At 47.4% G+C, this 15,186-nt stretch overlaps 1 protein-coding gene across 1 annotated transcript in view; it reads right to left on the bottom strand.

Annotated features, from left to right (window-relative positions):
- EPHA5 (EPH receptor A5) overlaps nt 1-15,186 on the bottom strand; it is a gene marked incomplete at its 5' end in the record, with an annotated part of 51,548 nt that overhangs the window by 21,761 nt on the left and 14,601 nt on the right. Inside the window, 4 exons of the mRNA XM_010154844.1 lie at nt 3,093-3,278; nt 4,297-4,422; nt 5,853-5,920; nt 12,687-12,752. Of these exons, the coding sequence (XP_010153146.1) occupies nt 3,093-3,278; nt 4,297-4,422; nt 5,853-5,920; nt 12,687-12,752 (446 nt within the window). The remainder of the gene's footprint in view (nt 1-3,092; nt 3,279-4,296; nt 4,423-5,852; nt 5,921-12,686; nt 12,753-15,186) is intronic.

Here is a 15,186-nt window from a genome sequence, read left to right as displayed (position 1 = left end):
GAACACATTGTGGCTACACAGGGAAGGGAAATCCCAGGTATATCTAATTTTTTTTTTTAATTTTTTGTTTTTAAAGCCTAAACCCCTGTAGCACGGGGTTCCTTATCTCTGACACTTCAAGGCAGCGTTGCAGCGAGGCTGGCGTCTCATTGTGCCACCACCCCGGGGGACCTTCTTCAGACTCCTACCTTTGGTTGCCATCAGAGAAAAGACAATTTCTGGCACTTACGTTTCATTATCTGACTGCTGCAGGTTGACGGTAATTGTGGAATAAATTAGCCCCATATCCAAGAGCATGGAAATAAAGACACAAATAGAGTCACTTTCAGCGAAGTAAATTAAAAGTAAATATTGGCCCTTCAAAAGCTCAGGGCTGATTCTCCGTGTCAGCAGGGTGCCCACCCGCCAGTTACGGGGCCATAAAATGTCTGTAGATGTCATTCATATAAACGTACTAACGCAACGTGCACACTGAGCAGGATGCAAACGAAAACAGGAGCATCATCACCTCTGTAAAGCAGAAATAGCTAAGGGCTTGTCTGCACAGGGCCAATAAAGACGATTAATCCAAATTAACTAAGGTGTGCGTTTGAACTAAATTAGTTAAAAGGTATTAAGCCCCTGCGAGGATATTTTCGCTCAGAATTAAAAATAGCCTAATTCAATTTAACATAATTTACTTCCAAAGTAAATCATGATGCAGCAAAGACATTTTACCCTGAAGATCTGAATCTGTGATGGGCCAATGACTAAAACACCAAAGGGAAAAAGAAGTTAAACAATACTTGGAGACAGTAACATAGGTTGGTATTCATAAAGGTTGTTTTGGTCCACTGAAAATAGCTGGGAAGATGCTCCAGATGCCTAATGGAAAAATATTTGAGTGCAGTAAACAAGCATTTACTGAGCTAATGAGGGGCTCAGGGTGCACGCACCCCCCCCACACAGGCTCCTGTCATTCCAAGTCCAATTTAGAAGCAAAGCACCCAGCATTTCCACGGCCTTTGGAGCAGACGGCCACTTTATATAAAAGGCAGCTCGCTAGGGAAGCACATCTCTAGAAGTGGGATTCCCACCCATCCCCTGAGGCCCCGGCAGCCCAAAAGGCTCAAGCCCGTGTCAGCAGCAGCTTTTATGGATGTATGATCGCCACTCGCTTCCTGCCCAATATCCCACATCCCTGCAGGGCTAGAAATGGGAGCCTGCTATTAAGGGCTGTACAAGGTGACCCTGAGAGATTTTGATATTTATTCTTTTTTTGGGATAAACCTATCTTGGTTATGTTTTTTCTTTTTTCCTTTTCTTGAAAGTTTTAGGAAATGCAATTTCAAGGGAAAACGCAAAGAAAGGCTATTGACTGTAAAGTAACACTGATTTTGAGTGGGTTATAAGGCTACAAACAGGACAAACAGCTAGGGTCTCTGTACCTTCTCTAAGGCAGCTCTGAAAAAGAACTAATTTGCCTCTGATTAATGACCAATGGTACGAACAGCAGCCATGTGGCCCCAGGCACCAGCATCTGAACGGCAGTAGCTAAGCTCTGACGTTAGCAAGCATGAAGACAAGAGGGCAGCCAACCACCCACACTCGTGAGGACAGTGCTTCTTCAGCTACCAAGAACTTCCCGAAGCACTTAAAATATATCGCAAAGTAAAGGAGTAGTTGTTTTCAACAAAAAAAAAAATCCTCAAGGCAAATAATGTAGAACCTCCAAGGCTTTCAAATGGAACAATAACCCCTCTGCACCTCTTCCACCGCATCAGCACAGCACCAACTGGCAGAGAGGCTTGGGCTGGGCACACTCGGATGTGCCATCCCTTCCTCTGCCCTTATCTTTAGTGCATACAGTAATTTGGAGAAGAATTGAGCTGGGAAAGTTATAGAAAGTTATATTTTGCTATCTGAGCAGTCAGACCTCGGTAACTCTCGTGCTGGGATGTTCTGCCAGTCATTTCACATTTTCCCCAAGCCCTCCACCCCTCTCAAAACTGATATGCCAGCACCAGGGTCAACAGTTACCACGGGCATCGCTAGCAGACCCCAGAGGGAGCTTGCCTTAACTGTGGTTTTACAGAGTCCTGTCATCTTCACCTACACTCCCGTTCTTCTTCCCTGCTCCTGGAAAGCAAAACTTCAGCTAAGTTCTCTCCTCGCTCACATCCCGTGTGAGTGATCACAAGGCTCAACACTACCCTCCTGTGGGCTTTGCTTCAGCAGTTTCTTGAAATATGATGGCTGGAAATCATCAGAGGTTGTAGTTTGTTGGTTTTTGTTCTTTTTTTTTTCCCCGACTCTTGGTAGCAAATTCCTCCCCATTTCCCTGACAGGGAAATCATTTCCCACTTCTTGGCACATCTTTGCTCACTCTGGGGCGCATGTGGTTTCCAAAGTAAACAAATAAAGGCAGGAATAAAGAAGTGAGTTTGCTTGAAAAACTTAGCGGGTGGCTCAGCGTTCCAAATGCTCTTGCATTACGCAGGTGGTAGGTGCTGCTGAACTCCTTGGAAGTCAGGCAGCACATTCCACCAGCACTCAGACATCCCGGACTTACTGCCGTCTCCATCACCCACCCACTGCCTGAGACTGGCCAGGCATATCCTCTCCTATTCCTGTCTCATTTAATTTTGGGCCTTTGAAAATGGGTTTTCTCTTAGCCCACGCATAGTATGCTGAGGCAAGGCAAGGTTTGCAGAGGGACCTAATGTTTGTTAGCATTTTTGCCATTATCTATCCATTCCCGATGGAGGAACGCTGAAATCCTTTGGGCCCAACCCCCCTGTACAATGTTGGGAAACCTGTTCCTGGCTGGATCTACAAAGTGTGACATTTTGGGCAAGGGGAGTTCACTGTTTTTTGAGAAATCATGAAAGGAACAGTCAAAATGTAAGTTACCCGTCTTGCCAGGCTGGATGAGGCTTGGAGCAACCTGGTCTAGTGGAGGGTGTCCCTGCCCATGGCAGGGGGGTTGGAACTAGATGGGCTTTAAGGTCCCTTTCAACCCAAACCATCCTGTGATTCTGTGATTCTTCCCCTAACCAGTTCTCCCATCAGCCAGAGCTCAAGGGCAGCAGTCCACAGCAACCTGTACCTACTTTTTGTGACGACGCCTTCCAGGTGGATGATGTTGGGGTGGTCGAACTGCCCCATGATGCTTGCTTCTCCCAAGAAATCTCGCCTCTGTTTCTCCGTGTAGCCCACCTTCAGGGTTTTGATCGCCACCGGAAACTCCCGCTTTCCCTGCAGCTTCAGCCGCCCGCTGCAGACTTCCCCAAATTCACCTTCAGAGAAAAATCAGGAAGAATGGGATCACAGCACGTCGAAAGAATTCCCGGCCCTCATCCATCTACAACATGGATCCCAGCCACTACAGTTAGCTGATCCAAAGCACGCAGGGCTGTCCCGTATTCAATGAATGTGGGGAGCTAAACATCACAGTGATTACCGTCTCAAATAGCCAGCGTACCACAAGCCATAAGCACATGAAAACTGGGAATAAAAATGTAATTTGCCTATATTTAAAGAGCTATGCTCTATATTCCATAGGGCTTTTCCCCGTCTGATGTTTTTGTCTACTAGATGAAAGAGTCCTGTCACATCCTATATCACCGCCCTGTGTAGATAGCTGTAAAACACAAGCCACTTGCTTCTTAACCTTCCTTTGGTAAGTTAAATAGATGGAATGCTGTTAGCCTTTCACAGCAACATATATTTTTATAGACGATAAACCCTTCCCGATTTTATGACCACCTTTTTTAAAAAGTAACCCAAATGGATTTTTTTTATTTTTTTTTCTGGTGAACAGTAAATTACCTCCAAAAACACAACTTCAGAGGATAGAAAACATTCCTAGGGTTGGATGCAAGTCCAAACAAACAGCTTAACTGGAAAGAAAATGGGAGTTTCTTCTTTTAACCATGGAAGTTAAAAGCTTTGGACTTTGGTTTGTGGGTTTTTTTTCTCTCCCAGATATTCTTAAGTTTTGCCTCGAGACTGACCTTAATGGGGGAGGAGAAAAAGGTTAAAATGGTGAAAAGAACTTGAAAATTAACTAACTCATTTCCCTTGGCATCCATCACAATAATTCAGCTTAGTCCAAACGTGACCATTTTCTGCCGTTTTCAGTTCAATCCCTGAATTTCAAACCCCCAATGGCAGGTTTGCCCTGAACTTCAGCTGGAACATGCTCCCCATCACTTGCAGGATACCTAACAGCACAAATACTTCATGGTTCTTCCCGTATCTCTTAAGAAAGCCAACCCTCTATGCTCCTAAGGGTCATGAAATGCAATTCCGTACCAGCTCCGATAACTCTTTCAATAGTTATGCACGAAGCTTCGATTTCCTTAGCAAACTCGTGGACAGCTTGATTGGGGTCCTCATAGGTGTGGGGGTCTATGTAGGTCCTTACTCCAGGCAGCTTAACTGCAAATGCAAATTTAGAGCATTAGGGGCACATAGCATGACAGGCAATGGGTGATACTCACTGCTCTCCCTTGCACTCTGCTGGAAAACAGAGCACCAGGGAAACTTATTTCTACAGGAAAAATGAACAGCATTCTTGGAAAGTGCCATTTAGTTTATATGTGACACGTGCAACTTCATCACATTTAGTAAAGCACGCGACAGTGCTCAGCCGGAACGACACGCAGCTAAAAATCCCTCTCAGTGCTCTGCGTAACGGGCTGGTCTGAGGTCTGCTGCAAAAGGATCCCTTTTTGGATCCGGAAAGGGTGCGCCAGGAGAAAAAGCACAAAAAAGCAAAAGGTTACAGGAGCATCTTGCGCAGCAAGTTGGGTGGATGGGGGTTGATGGAAAGCTGCAATAAATTACGCCCTACCAGTCACATATTAGCTAATCAATCAGCCACATTATTTCAGATTCGGAGTCACTGAGATTTAAATGAACGGAATATTTGCAGTACAAAGCCTGTGGGTTGTATCAGTGTAAATAAAATCAATAGCAGGCTTTTTCTCCAGGACTTGAGAGGGGAAAAAAGTATTTTCATTTTCCATATTAGAAGTTTGTTTTGACAATCGTTGAGGTTACTGACATGAAGAACTGCTCATCGGTCTAATAAGACAGCTACGTTACACTGTGGCTCTTAATTGATTTGCTTCCTGCTGCCTTCATTACATGGCACTAATGGAAATTTGACTTTCACTCAAGATGCGTTTGCCTTTTCCACCCCAAAAGGCACCTCGCTGTTACCCATCCCCAGATCCCACAGCACTTGACAAAAAAAAGGCTTTTCCATACTGGCTTTGGAAGTACGGAAAAACAGTTGGCAACCAAGACATGTACTTTTTAGCATCACTGCAGAGGTTTTTTTGTACGTAAGGGTGTTAACACAGCATTTCCGAAAGTGTCCCAGGAGCAAGCAGTGGGATTTATTCCTCACGCCTCTGCAGAGGCACCCAAGGCAAAGAGCAGATGTGGGACTGGTCCTCGCTGCTGGCTGGGGTGGAGCGGGGGTCTCAAACAGGTATTCTGGACTGACGCATCCAGACCACAAAAACGCGGAGTTGTTATGCGCAGGGTGGGCAGAATTAGCAGCACCTTGGGTCCCACAGCAAAGGCAGAGGAACAGAACAAAACGGCTCGCTAGAGAGATCTGCTGCGAAGGCACAGGTGGGAACGGCTGGGCACATAAAAGGGCTGTTCAGATGTTCAGTTTTCCCTGGGGCTTGGAGCAGGGGCAGGTGGGGACTTACTGAGCAACAGAACAAATGGAATTCTTCTGTGAATCACGAGCTAAACCAGAATTATCTCCTTTTTTAAAACAACCTCTCCCTTGGATTCTCATTACCACAGAGAGCCAAACCCACGTATATACACGTCCGATCTTTACTCACTGTGGCCGTTATGAAAATGCATCTTTTCTTCTTCTGGATCTTGTTTAGCCTTGCTATAGCCACATCTCCTGGAAAAAAAACCAAACACCAGAAGAGAGTTTTTGTCTCTGGTACGGCAGAAGCCTGCTCTTCGCTTCAAGTCGCACAAACCACAGAAACCCCGAGCAGCGACGAATCCAACCTCTCTAGCGGCTGCATCGCTGCTGTCCCGGTTTTAGCTCATCAAACTACTTGCAATTTCCCTAACGGGATTCAAGGCCCAAGGCCCACTGATTTTCAATTGGAGTCGTGCTTCCAAATCCCGCAGACGCTTCTGAAAAACTCCACTCTACCATACATGTAATTTCGCTGTTATTAAGAAAAAAAAAAAGGCAAGAACAGGAAGGACGATGGAAGGGGAATGGGATGAAACATTAGAATCACGGAAGCAGCATCTCCTGGACCGCAGAGCTTTTGCAGGCACCGCGCTGTATGTATTGCATGCCCCCCTTCATCCACTGGGCATCTGCACAGGACGTTAAATTTTGATACTTTAGAAAACAGCCTTGTGTAAATATTATATACATGCAAAATGATGGGTTAAAAACCAATGCAAAACCTGCTGCCTCGCTGCCTTCGAGGGTCTCCTACGTATTCCTGGCCGGGATGGGGTTTCCTGCACATCTTCTCTCTTTACCCAGGGGAGCTACCACTCATGCCATCCCCACTGCTCACCAGCAATAAAGACAGGGCAGCATGCTCACTCCCTGACCTATCTCGCTCCCATGCGAGCACCAGTCAGTGCAAGGATGCTGCTGAGTCCCACCACGGAGCCGCAACCACAGCCACATGAGGGTCACATCCCCTCCAGGGCACTCTCCTATTAGTCTTTGGCTGCTCCCCCCGACTCAGCCCTCACCCTTCTTGCTGGTTCTTGAGGTGATGCTACTGCATTTGCATTAACTGGCTGCTTTGGTGTCCGAGTCCTGCTTCACTCAGACGACCACTTAGGAAGCTACAAGGTAACTGCATAGGCAAGAACTACGTACACACATATATACATGTCTGAAAAGATGGGATGAGGTATGTCCGATGCATGTATACATGCCAGTCTTTGCAAGGACCTGATACGATAAGTGGATACAGGAACTCATCCTTAAAGCAAACCTCATGGACGTGAGACAGAGGGACACAGCTTGGCAGAGCAAAAATCCTGCACGGGACCCCTGCAAGCCAGCCAGCACGCAGCGGGATCGCTAGCCACCACACCTCAAAGAAAGCCTCGGGTTACCAAGGAGCCACGTAAAGCTGAGAAACTTGGAGTCTTCTCTTCCACTGTCCATGATTTTTGAGACAGGGAGATGTGAGCACTCCAGCGTGACTCGCAGCAAGGAGAAGCATGCGATTAGCAGAAACAAAACTGCAATGAGGAGAAGGCAGTGATAGGCATCTGCATGAAACATGCCCTCAGCATGAAGTCCTATTACAGGGAACTGCTGCCTGCCTGGTTGCAAGGGGCCAAGCAGCCTTTTGGCTATAGGATTTTGGCACCGGATTTGTGAAACGATCACGATTACAAACAAAAGCCCCGATACGATGGGATGCACGCACCGCCACGGAGCTGGCCCCAGCTGAGCTGGACACAGGAGGGTCAAGAAGGGGAAAAGCAAGGTGGGCTCCCGAGGTTACTCTGGGGAAGGGGAGTAGGCACGCAAGCTTCCCTGGGGGAGAAGGGGAGACCTGTGCCAAGGGGAGAGGAGGAAAAACCCAGACTGCAAAGGCTGTGCAAGAGCAGGGGGATGGATAGAGACAAGGCGGGATGCTGACAGGCGGTCCGGGGGCACAGGCAGGGAGATGACAGGGCTAATAAACAGGTCGCACGTGACAAACAGCCGGGCTATCCATGCAGGGTGCGATTTCAGCAGCAACCACCAAGCTGAGACCGTCGCGCTCCGAATGCAAAACCCACGAGTGCGACAACGAGGTGCCCGGAGACACAGCTCGGCGATCCACGTGTCTGTGCTCGTCACGCCTAGCTCCAGCAGCAGCAGTGCCATTTCCTGAGAAGGGGTCGTGCCTAATTAACTCAAACACTAAGCACTAGGTGCACGTGGAGACCCTGGGAGTCAGGGTCATTTCAAAGCACGTTTTTGTGTTTGCAATCCCTGGGTGGAAATGGATTCTTCTCCTCCTTCATCATACTGCCTCCCCCTTTAAGTATATAAACTAGATGCATGAGTATCACTATCAATTCCCACTTCTGGCAACCCCATTTTTTTTCTGCTGCATGTTGCCAAAAATTATGTCAGTTTTCTGCAGAAGTAATGTTCTGGATTGAGGCGTAAAACTTGTTTTTCCCCTTAAAAATACACAAATTTTTCAATTCATCCTTCTACCAAAAGCACAGATTTCCTCTGTTTAACTTTCACAGCAAATGCCCTCACCTCTTCCTCAGGTTTGGAGCACTTCACCTATAAGTAAGCTTTTCTAACATTCCTGATTCCTTGACCATAAAGAGGGAGGAAAGAGAAGCGGGGAACATGCCATCGCTTGCGTCCAGTGATCCAAGCACACCTCGATGCCCAACGGTCCTTGTTTTACTGCCCAGGGACACACTCAAAGGGCCAATGCAAACCATCCCCCTCGCTCGAGCTGGGAAACACCTACAGCAGCACATCACATTGGCATACGAAATCAGGCTCTGGGACCCCCAAAGCATCGTTACAAGCCCGGACAAGACACGCCGAAGTGAAACGGCTCCCTAACAACGCCTGCTGCAAACCCTGCCGCTGCGAGCGCTCGTGCCCTTCGCACGCTCGCTTTCTCAAACTACCCAGAGAAACAAGCCATGCACACGCTGACTGGGGCTAAACCACACTTCTTCCCTTCTTCCCCCTCAGATGCTTTAAATAACACACACAGGGAGTTTTTTCGCCTTTCTTCCCCAACTAAATCCCATAAAAATCTGCGATGTCAGGTTAAACGTCCTGATTTGCTACGTGAATCTTACTGGCAGGTAAAAGTACCTAAACATGTGGCTTTGCGATATATTTGGAGGGAAGAGAAAGCTCCCACTTGTTTGTGAAATAATCCTTTTCTGAGTGTGCATTTGCTCGTAATATTTATTGGAAAAGCTGCGAGGCAAAAGCCTCCTGATGAAAGACTCATGCTCTAGTTTCTTGTCATTGTAGAAACCATCGATCTCCTCTATCTCTTCTATATCACGCACAGCAAAAGCATAAAGATCCTGATGCTCGTTTCATCTCCCACTGAGCTGGAGACACTCAGCCAAAGAGTTAATGTAATTCAGCCGCACACCTGAATCTCGACTCATTTACTCCTGTTGTGGATTTGTCCCAGTTTCTCTATCTAGAAAGCAGATGTCTTCCCCACACAGCTCTTGTGTTTTTCAATAAAAGTATCAGAGGGGAAAAAAAGTGAGACTTTAAAAATTCCTAAGGCATCATGTCTTATTTAAAAACTACTTGCAGATTGGCAGGCAGCTCGTAAAATATTTATGGGGCAGATTATAAAAGTGAAGTTGTAAAATGATCCCTATATAGGTTTATAAAATATAAAACGGACAGGTAGAAAGATGAAGAATCCAGCTTGCAAACCAGTGCCCACTGCCCCACACAGCAGAAGCCAATTCACAGAGAAAAATCCTTCAAGAAACGAGGCAGGAAGATGCTTGCTCTCCCTGGACTGATGGAGATACTTTTGCACCTGACCCTGTGCATCGAGGTGCCTTCGCTGGGTGGTGTGTGGCCCCTCGGCCACCTAAGTCATCCCCAAAACCCACAGAATGCCCATGGGAAGGAGTCTCCATCTCCCTAACTGGGGCCACCACTCTGGTCACAAGCCAGGCGGGACACAGTCAGGGGACTGTGGAGTGGACCTTTGACATCCAAGCCCCAGGCAGCGATGTGGGAAAGTTGTAATATATATTTTTTTAGATGCATGGGCCAAAGCATTCCAGCATACAGCCAAGGCGTTACTGGAAAGGCACACGGGGACAGCGTTTCGTCATCCCCAGTAAGGAAAGGGACCTCACCTTGCTAGGTGCAGTCAGTACCGTCAAACAGCTTGTGCCCTGAAGCATTCTCCTGTCCCAGTCCTGCAGAGATTTACACATGTATTTCATTTCTTAAAGAAGAGATAAATTAACTCTGTGCGCTTCTCTGAAACAGAGACAAAACGCCACTGGCTTGTAAGGGGTGAGACCTTCACCCAGAAGCACATCTTCTACAATAAACCAACTCTGAGGAATGCATCCAACCCACCTCGAGCTGCCTGTTTACGGGAGGTCTGTGAGGACCACGAGGTGGTTGTTTACAAGGGGTTAGTGCTCTAAGAGACTATCTGTTCCAAGATGCTAAAGAAATAAGGCTGCATACGTGTTGCGGGGCACGACTGCGTTCCACCCAGAGGAACAAACAAACATGGATCTGGCCATCTGGCCAAGATCCTGTCGCCTCAGCTCACGTGTGGAGACAGCAACTTGTTCAGCAAATGGTTTTATCCTGGATAAACAACACCGACACCGAAAGCCAGAGGCAAACACCTACCTCTAGCGATGCAGTCCATGCCCAGCATTCGCCTTTTCTGCCTGCAATCCTAAAATACATTCAGTATCACAAAAACAGGGAATACTCAAGGGAAAGATGAATTGAACAGCTTTTATACTGGCAGTTGTTTCCTGTTTTCCTGTTCACTTTCCTCCTGCTTTTTTGATGCCCATAGTGAGTTACTTTCATTGCACTGGACCAAAGTTCCACCTGGAATAACTTGGAGCAACCCGTGCAGGCTAGGAATCTGACTCATTCAACTCCTCTATCTACTCGCAAAGTCTTACAATTTGGAGAACGGGACCAAAAGAGCAGTAAAAGCTCTTGAGGTGACAGGCTAAGACCTTCATCTCAGTTCAAAGATACATTAAACTGGCTGGCGAGGAATCAGGGCAGGTTCCCTTTCTAAGGACTGCAGGCTCTCCGTCTTCCCAGCTGCTTTCCCAGCCGCTGCAGCCCTCCTCCACAGGGTCCGACCCTGCCTTCAACCTCCGATAAACTTGGACGCCTTACAAAGGAAGCTTCACAGTTCCAGCAGTGGTATTTTTAGCCTTTAGCCTTTCCCTGCCTTCGCACTGAATGACTCCCTGCTTTCCTAAACCACCGCCAAAACAATTACAAATAATTTAAACAAGATACCATTTCCCCCTCTCGCAGGAAGCTCCCTCTGAAGCGATCACTATAAATCTCTCTGAAGAGGTTGTCGTGCCTTCCCATAGCACAGCTGACGGCATCCGGGCCTTGAAGTCACTTTTCCCATTTCCCCCTCCCAGCTTGCTGCCACGTTAGTCTCTCCGCAGCTCAGGAGGGAACTCGCAGAGGGTGTTTTCCAGGTCAGCTAAGTTTTCCTCTCTTCTCTGTAGCTGTGCAGTCCACTCCCGGTCTCTGAGAAGTGTTTTCCACCGCTGCCGTCCTCTGGTCAGGGGCCTTACTGAGGCATGCCCCCATGGCAGGGGGGTTGGAACTGGGTGATCTTTAAGGTCCCTTCCAACCCAAACCATTCTGGAATTCTATGATTCTATGACATTTGAACCACGACTCCCAGCAAGGGACTGCTCCTGCACTGGTGGCACAGACAACAGCAGTACTGGGAGGTTTTCTTTTAGGGCAATCATTGCTGAACTGGTGGGACTCACAGGAACGCCCGCATGTACCAGAAGAACGTTTTGCAGGCAAACATTTTGATCTGAGCAGCCCTGCTTGCTAACGCTGCTTTTAAGCACTCGAAGGTCATGAAAACCTATTTTAAAATGCTCCAATAGGAAAAAAAATAAAACTTTCTGCTTTAGAACCTTTGGGATTTACATTTGCAAACTCCTCCCTGGCTCAGGCCTCTGACAGAGCCAAAATACATCACTAGAGGACCCCAAACCAGTCCACCTTGGTGAATGCTGTGCCCCACAGCACCGTGACCCAGGTACCACCACGCAAAGCCGCAGAAACGAAGAGTTTCACACCTCTCGTCCAGCTACGCTGCAAAACCTTCCCAGTTTAACAACGCACGTGGGATGCCTCGGGATGGCGATGAGTCTCCGAGGAGGCTTAGGAAGATCCACACAGATTACAGCCGATTCAGAGATGTAAAACACGCTCCTTTCAGGGAGCAACTCAACTCGCACCCAGTCAAACCAACAGAAATTAAAATTACCCTTCCTCTGAGTAGCAGAAACGAGGGGAGAGTAGAAGGGAGCAGAAACGGGTGAGGCAGCCGAGGCGGTGGCAGAAGGGGGCAGCATGCAGCACGGACACGCAGCTCTCAACGCCCGCAGAGATATGTCTGACGCTGCTGGAGCATATCACTGGCAAACAGCACCACGTCATCGCCACGTATGTCATACATGTATGTCCATGACATACCGTTTGCTTCAAGGACATGCACATCACATGCCACTAAATACTTTTTTCCACTCCTGCCTGCCCCCAGCTTCCTTTCTGGGGGGTGATTACCTCCCCAGACCCTTGTGGTGACAAGAAGCAGAATTTGATGACACGTCCAGCATACGTGATGTTTTATTACGACACGTGACATTGCCGGTGTGGTGTCTGGATCGATCACAGCATAACACATCAGGTTTTTTCCCCCCTCTGGGACCCCTGTTTTTACTGGAGAAACACTCTGCTTCGAGTCACGCTATTTCGAGTTGTTGAGATAGACAAGGTGGGTGCAGAGATCGGATGAGAAAGCGATTTCCAGGCCAATACAAGAAAGGGAGGGAGAGGCAGACTGTGCACAGAAAACATGGAGGGAGGACACGAAATAGGAGCCAGCACGGGTGGGAACACTGACCATGTTAGGCTCGGATAGGCAACAGCACGCAGAGAAGAAGCCCACCCACAGCCATGATCGCAGCAACTGAAAAGCAAACAAAAAGGCCCACGATAAGGAATAATCCCACCGCCCTGGCAAAGTGCAAATACATTTGCAACATTTCCATATGCACTTCTTCCTTCTTATTGCAATTCTTATTTGGACCTTAACACCCTGGGCTGCAAAAATTTCATGGCATGTGTTACCACCAGGGAAAAACGCCTTGGGGAGAGCGTATAGATCCTGGTCCTGCAAAGCAATTAACCATGTGCTTCCCGTACTTGAGTACCACCGTTAGGATTAATGGGGCCACCCATGTGCTTAAACTTAAGCACCTGCCTTGGAGCAGGCAAAGTGACTTTTTCATGTCACGTGTGTGCGGTGCAGTTACAATTTCCTTCAGAACACCCCACTGGATAAGCGTGAGCCCTGCTTTTGCAGACCCTTATGCATGTAATCAACTCACACAGCCCATCCTGGGTCTCCTTGTATCGGCGAAGCTTTGCACGCACATTACGTGTCTGCAGAAGCGGGACCTTATGAGACACGTGAGAGCATTCAGCCTCAATAAACCCAAAATACGGTGAGCTGAAAGGCACTGTGTACATCCACAGCCTGCTTTTGAAGGCTGCCGAGCCACTGCTCTAGTCTGGTCAGAGTGTGGGTTCGCCTGGCATCTGTAACCCGAGGCTGGCTGCACCTCAGTAATTGCCCTTTATCCTTGTCAGAGAACTTGCACAGACCCTTTTTCTGTTACCAAATCTATTAAGATAATTCATCCTGAAAAAGAACACAGTGCAGAAGAAACAACAGGAAGAACTTCAGTACGATACACAAGCAGGAGCCCAACGGTGTGGATCCACTCCAGTTAAAGCCAGCTGAAGATCACACTCATCATTTCTCCTCAAATCATCATAACCTGTCATTCTTGGAAAAAAAATTGTGCCCATCATATTTTTATGAAGTGTAACTTACAATCCCTAAACACATTAAAATACCCTATTTAGACAAAATTAACATTCTGCAACTGCACCACCTTAAATTATGATGCAAAATAACTTCAGGCATGCAGTGATTTACAGAATTATATATTGGATTATGTGCTTACTTAAATTAGAACTGGTGAAGAATGTCTCTCTAAGCTCCTTTTGCATCAGCAAAACAACTTGCTAACATTTTCTAAACAGTGATGCCAACATTTTGTTACTCTAATTGACAATATTTCGTATTTTCATAATGCCTCAGCCTGTGCAGTCACATTAATATGGGAGCAGCTCAGCCTTCACTAAACCTCTCCATTGATCCAAGTTAACACTGAAGGTCCAAAACCCCAAAGCACACAAAGGGATCCCAAGCATTATGTATTTTGAGTCAATTTTGCCATTTTCTGGGTTGAACCTCGCAGGATTTGAGCGCAGGGAACTGGTATGCCTCCAAGAAGATCACTGTGGCTGTGACTTAGCTTAGGTTTTAGCTAGGAGGCCCCTCGCCCCCAGGCATTTACAAAAGTTGCTGCCACCAGACCTTCCCACACGGCTCAGCATGAAGAGTCAAGGTTTTTAAAACAACAGTTCAATTAACCTGCAAAGCAACTACTTCTTTAAAATGAAAAGAACTCCCTGCTTTCCTAAACAAGGAAAAATCTTGGAGCACCTCAGCAGCAACGGGGCTGCTCTGAGACAAAATCCGTTCCCTGCACTGAATGCAGAGCACATCAGATCTCGCTCCCTCCCTTTACGGGGAGAACAAAAAATGCTCAAGTGCAAGGGAAATAAGCCTCCATGCAGCCTTACTCCTGCACACACGTCTCACAACGCTGTGCACACACTACTCTGCGGTGTAACATTAGGGGAAATCTCAAGCTCTTGGAAACAAACTAACTTGGATCAGTAGACAACAAAACTCACTTTCCAGTCCCAGGAGCACTTGGATAGGGAAGTGAATGGACCACTTGGCCTGGACAGTTAGGGCAAAGGAAGATTTATTACTGCTCATGTTAAAAGGATAGCTTGATTTGGCTGATAAACTTCAGAAGATAAAAGTACTGAGGCAAATAAAACGCTTCCCCGTCCTCTTGCTCCGCGCCAGGGCCTTCTCGGTTGAGAAACCGAGGAGCTGAAAGCAAACGCTTTCCAGACAAGATCAAATGTTGCGGCAGGAGAAGAGATTGCCGCTCAATGAAATACGTCTGGACCTCTCCGGGGTTTTAAGATCTTTAGCCAGGAAGCTGACCTGTATCAGGGAGCACTCAGAGTTGAACCAAGCACTGTATACATCAAAATTATCTGCAAAGTCTCCTCCAGCCTCACTGAATCAACCAGCAGGCACCAAGGAGAGCTTGTGGGGGCTGCCCCTGGCTCCAGCAGGCAGTCAGGAGCCCACCTCCACCCCGACCTGCTGCAGGATAACAGATGACAATAATGGCAAAGTTTACTGAGAAAACCTGGGAGACCTTATAGCACCTTCCAGTACCTGAAGG

The sequence above is a fragment of the Eurypyga helias genome, unplaced genomic scaffold, assembly GCF_000690775.1.
Source record: "Eurypyga helias isolate BGI_N326 unplaced genomic scaffold, ASM69077v1 scaffold15477, whole genome shotgun sequence".
Lineage (NCBI taxonomy): Eukaryota > Metazoa > Chordata > Aves > Eurypygiformes > Eurypygidae > Eurypyga > Eurypyga helias.
This window is presented reverse-complemented; position numbering and strand designations above follow the sequence as displayed.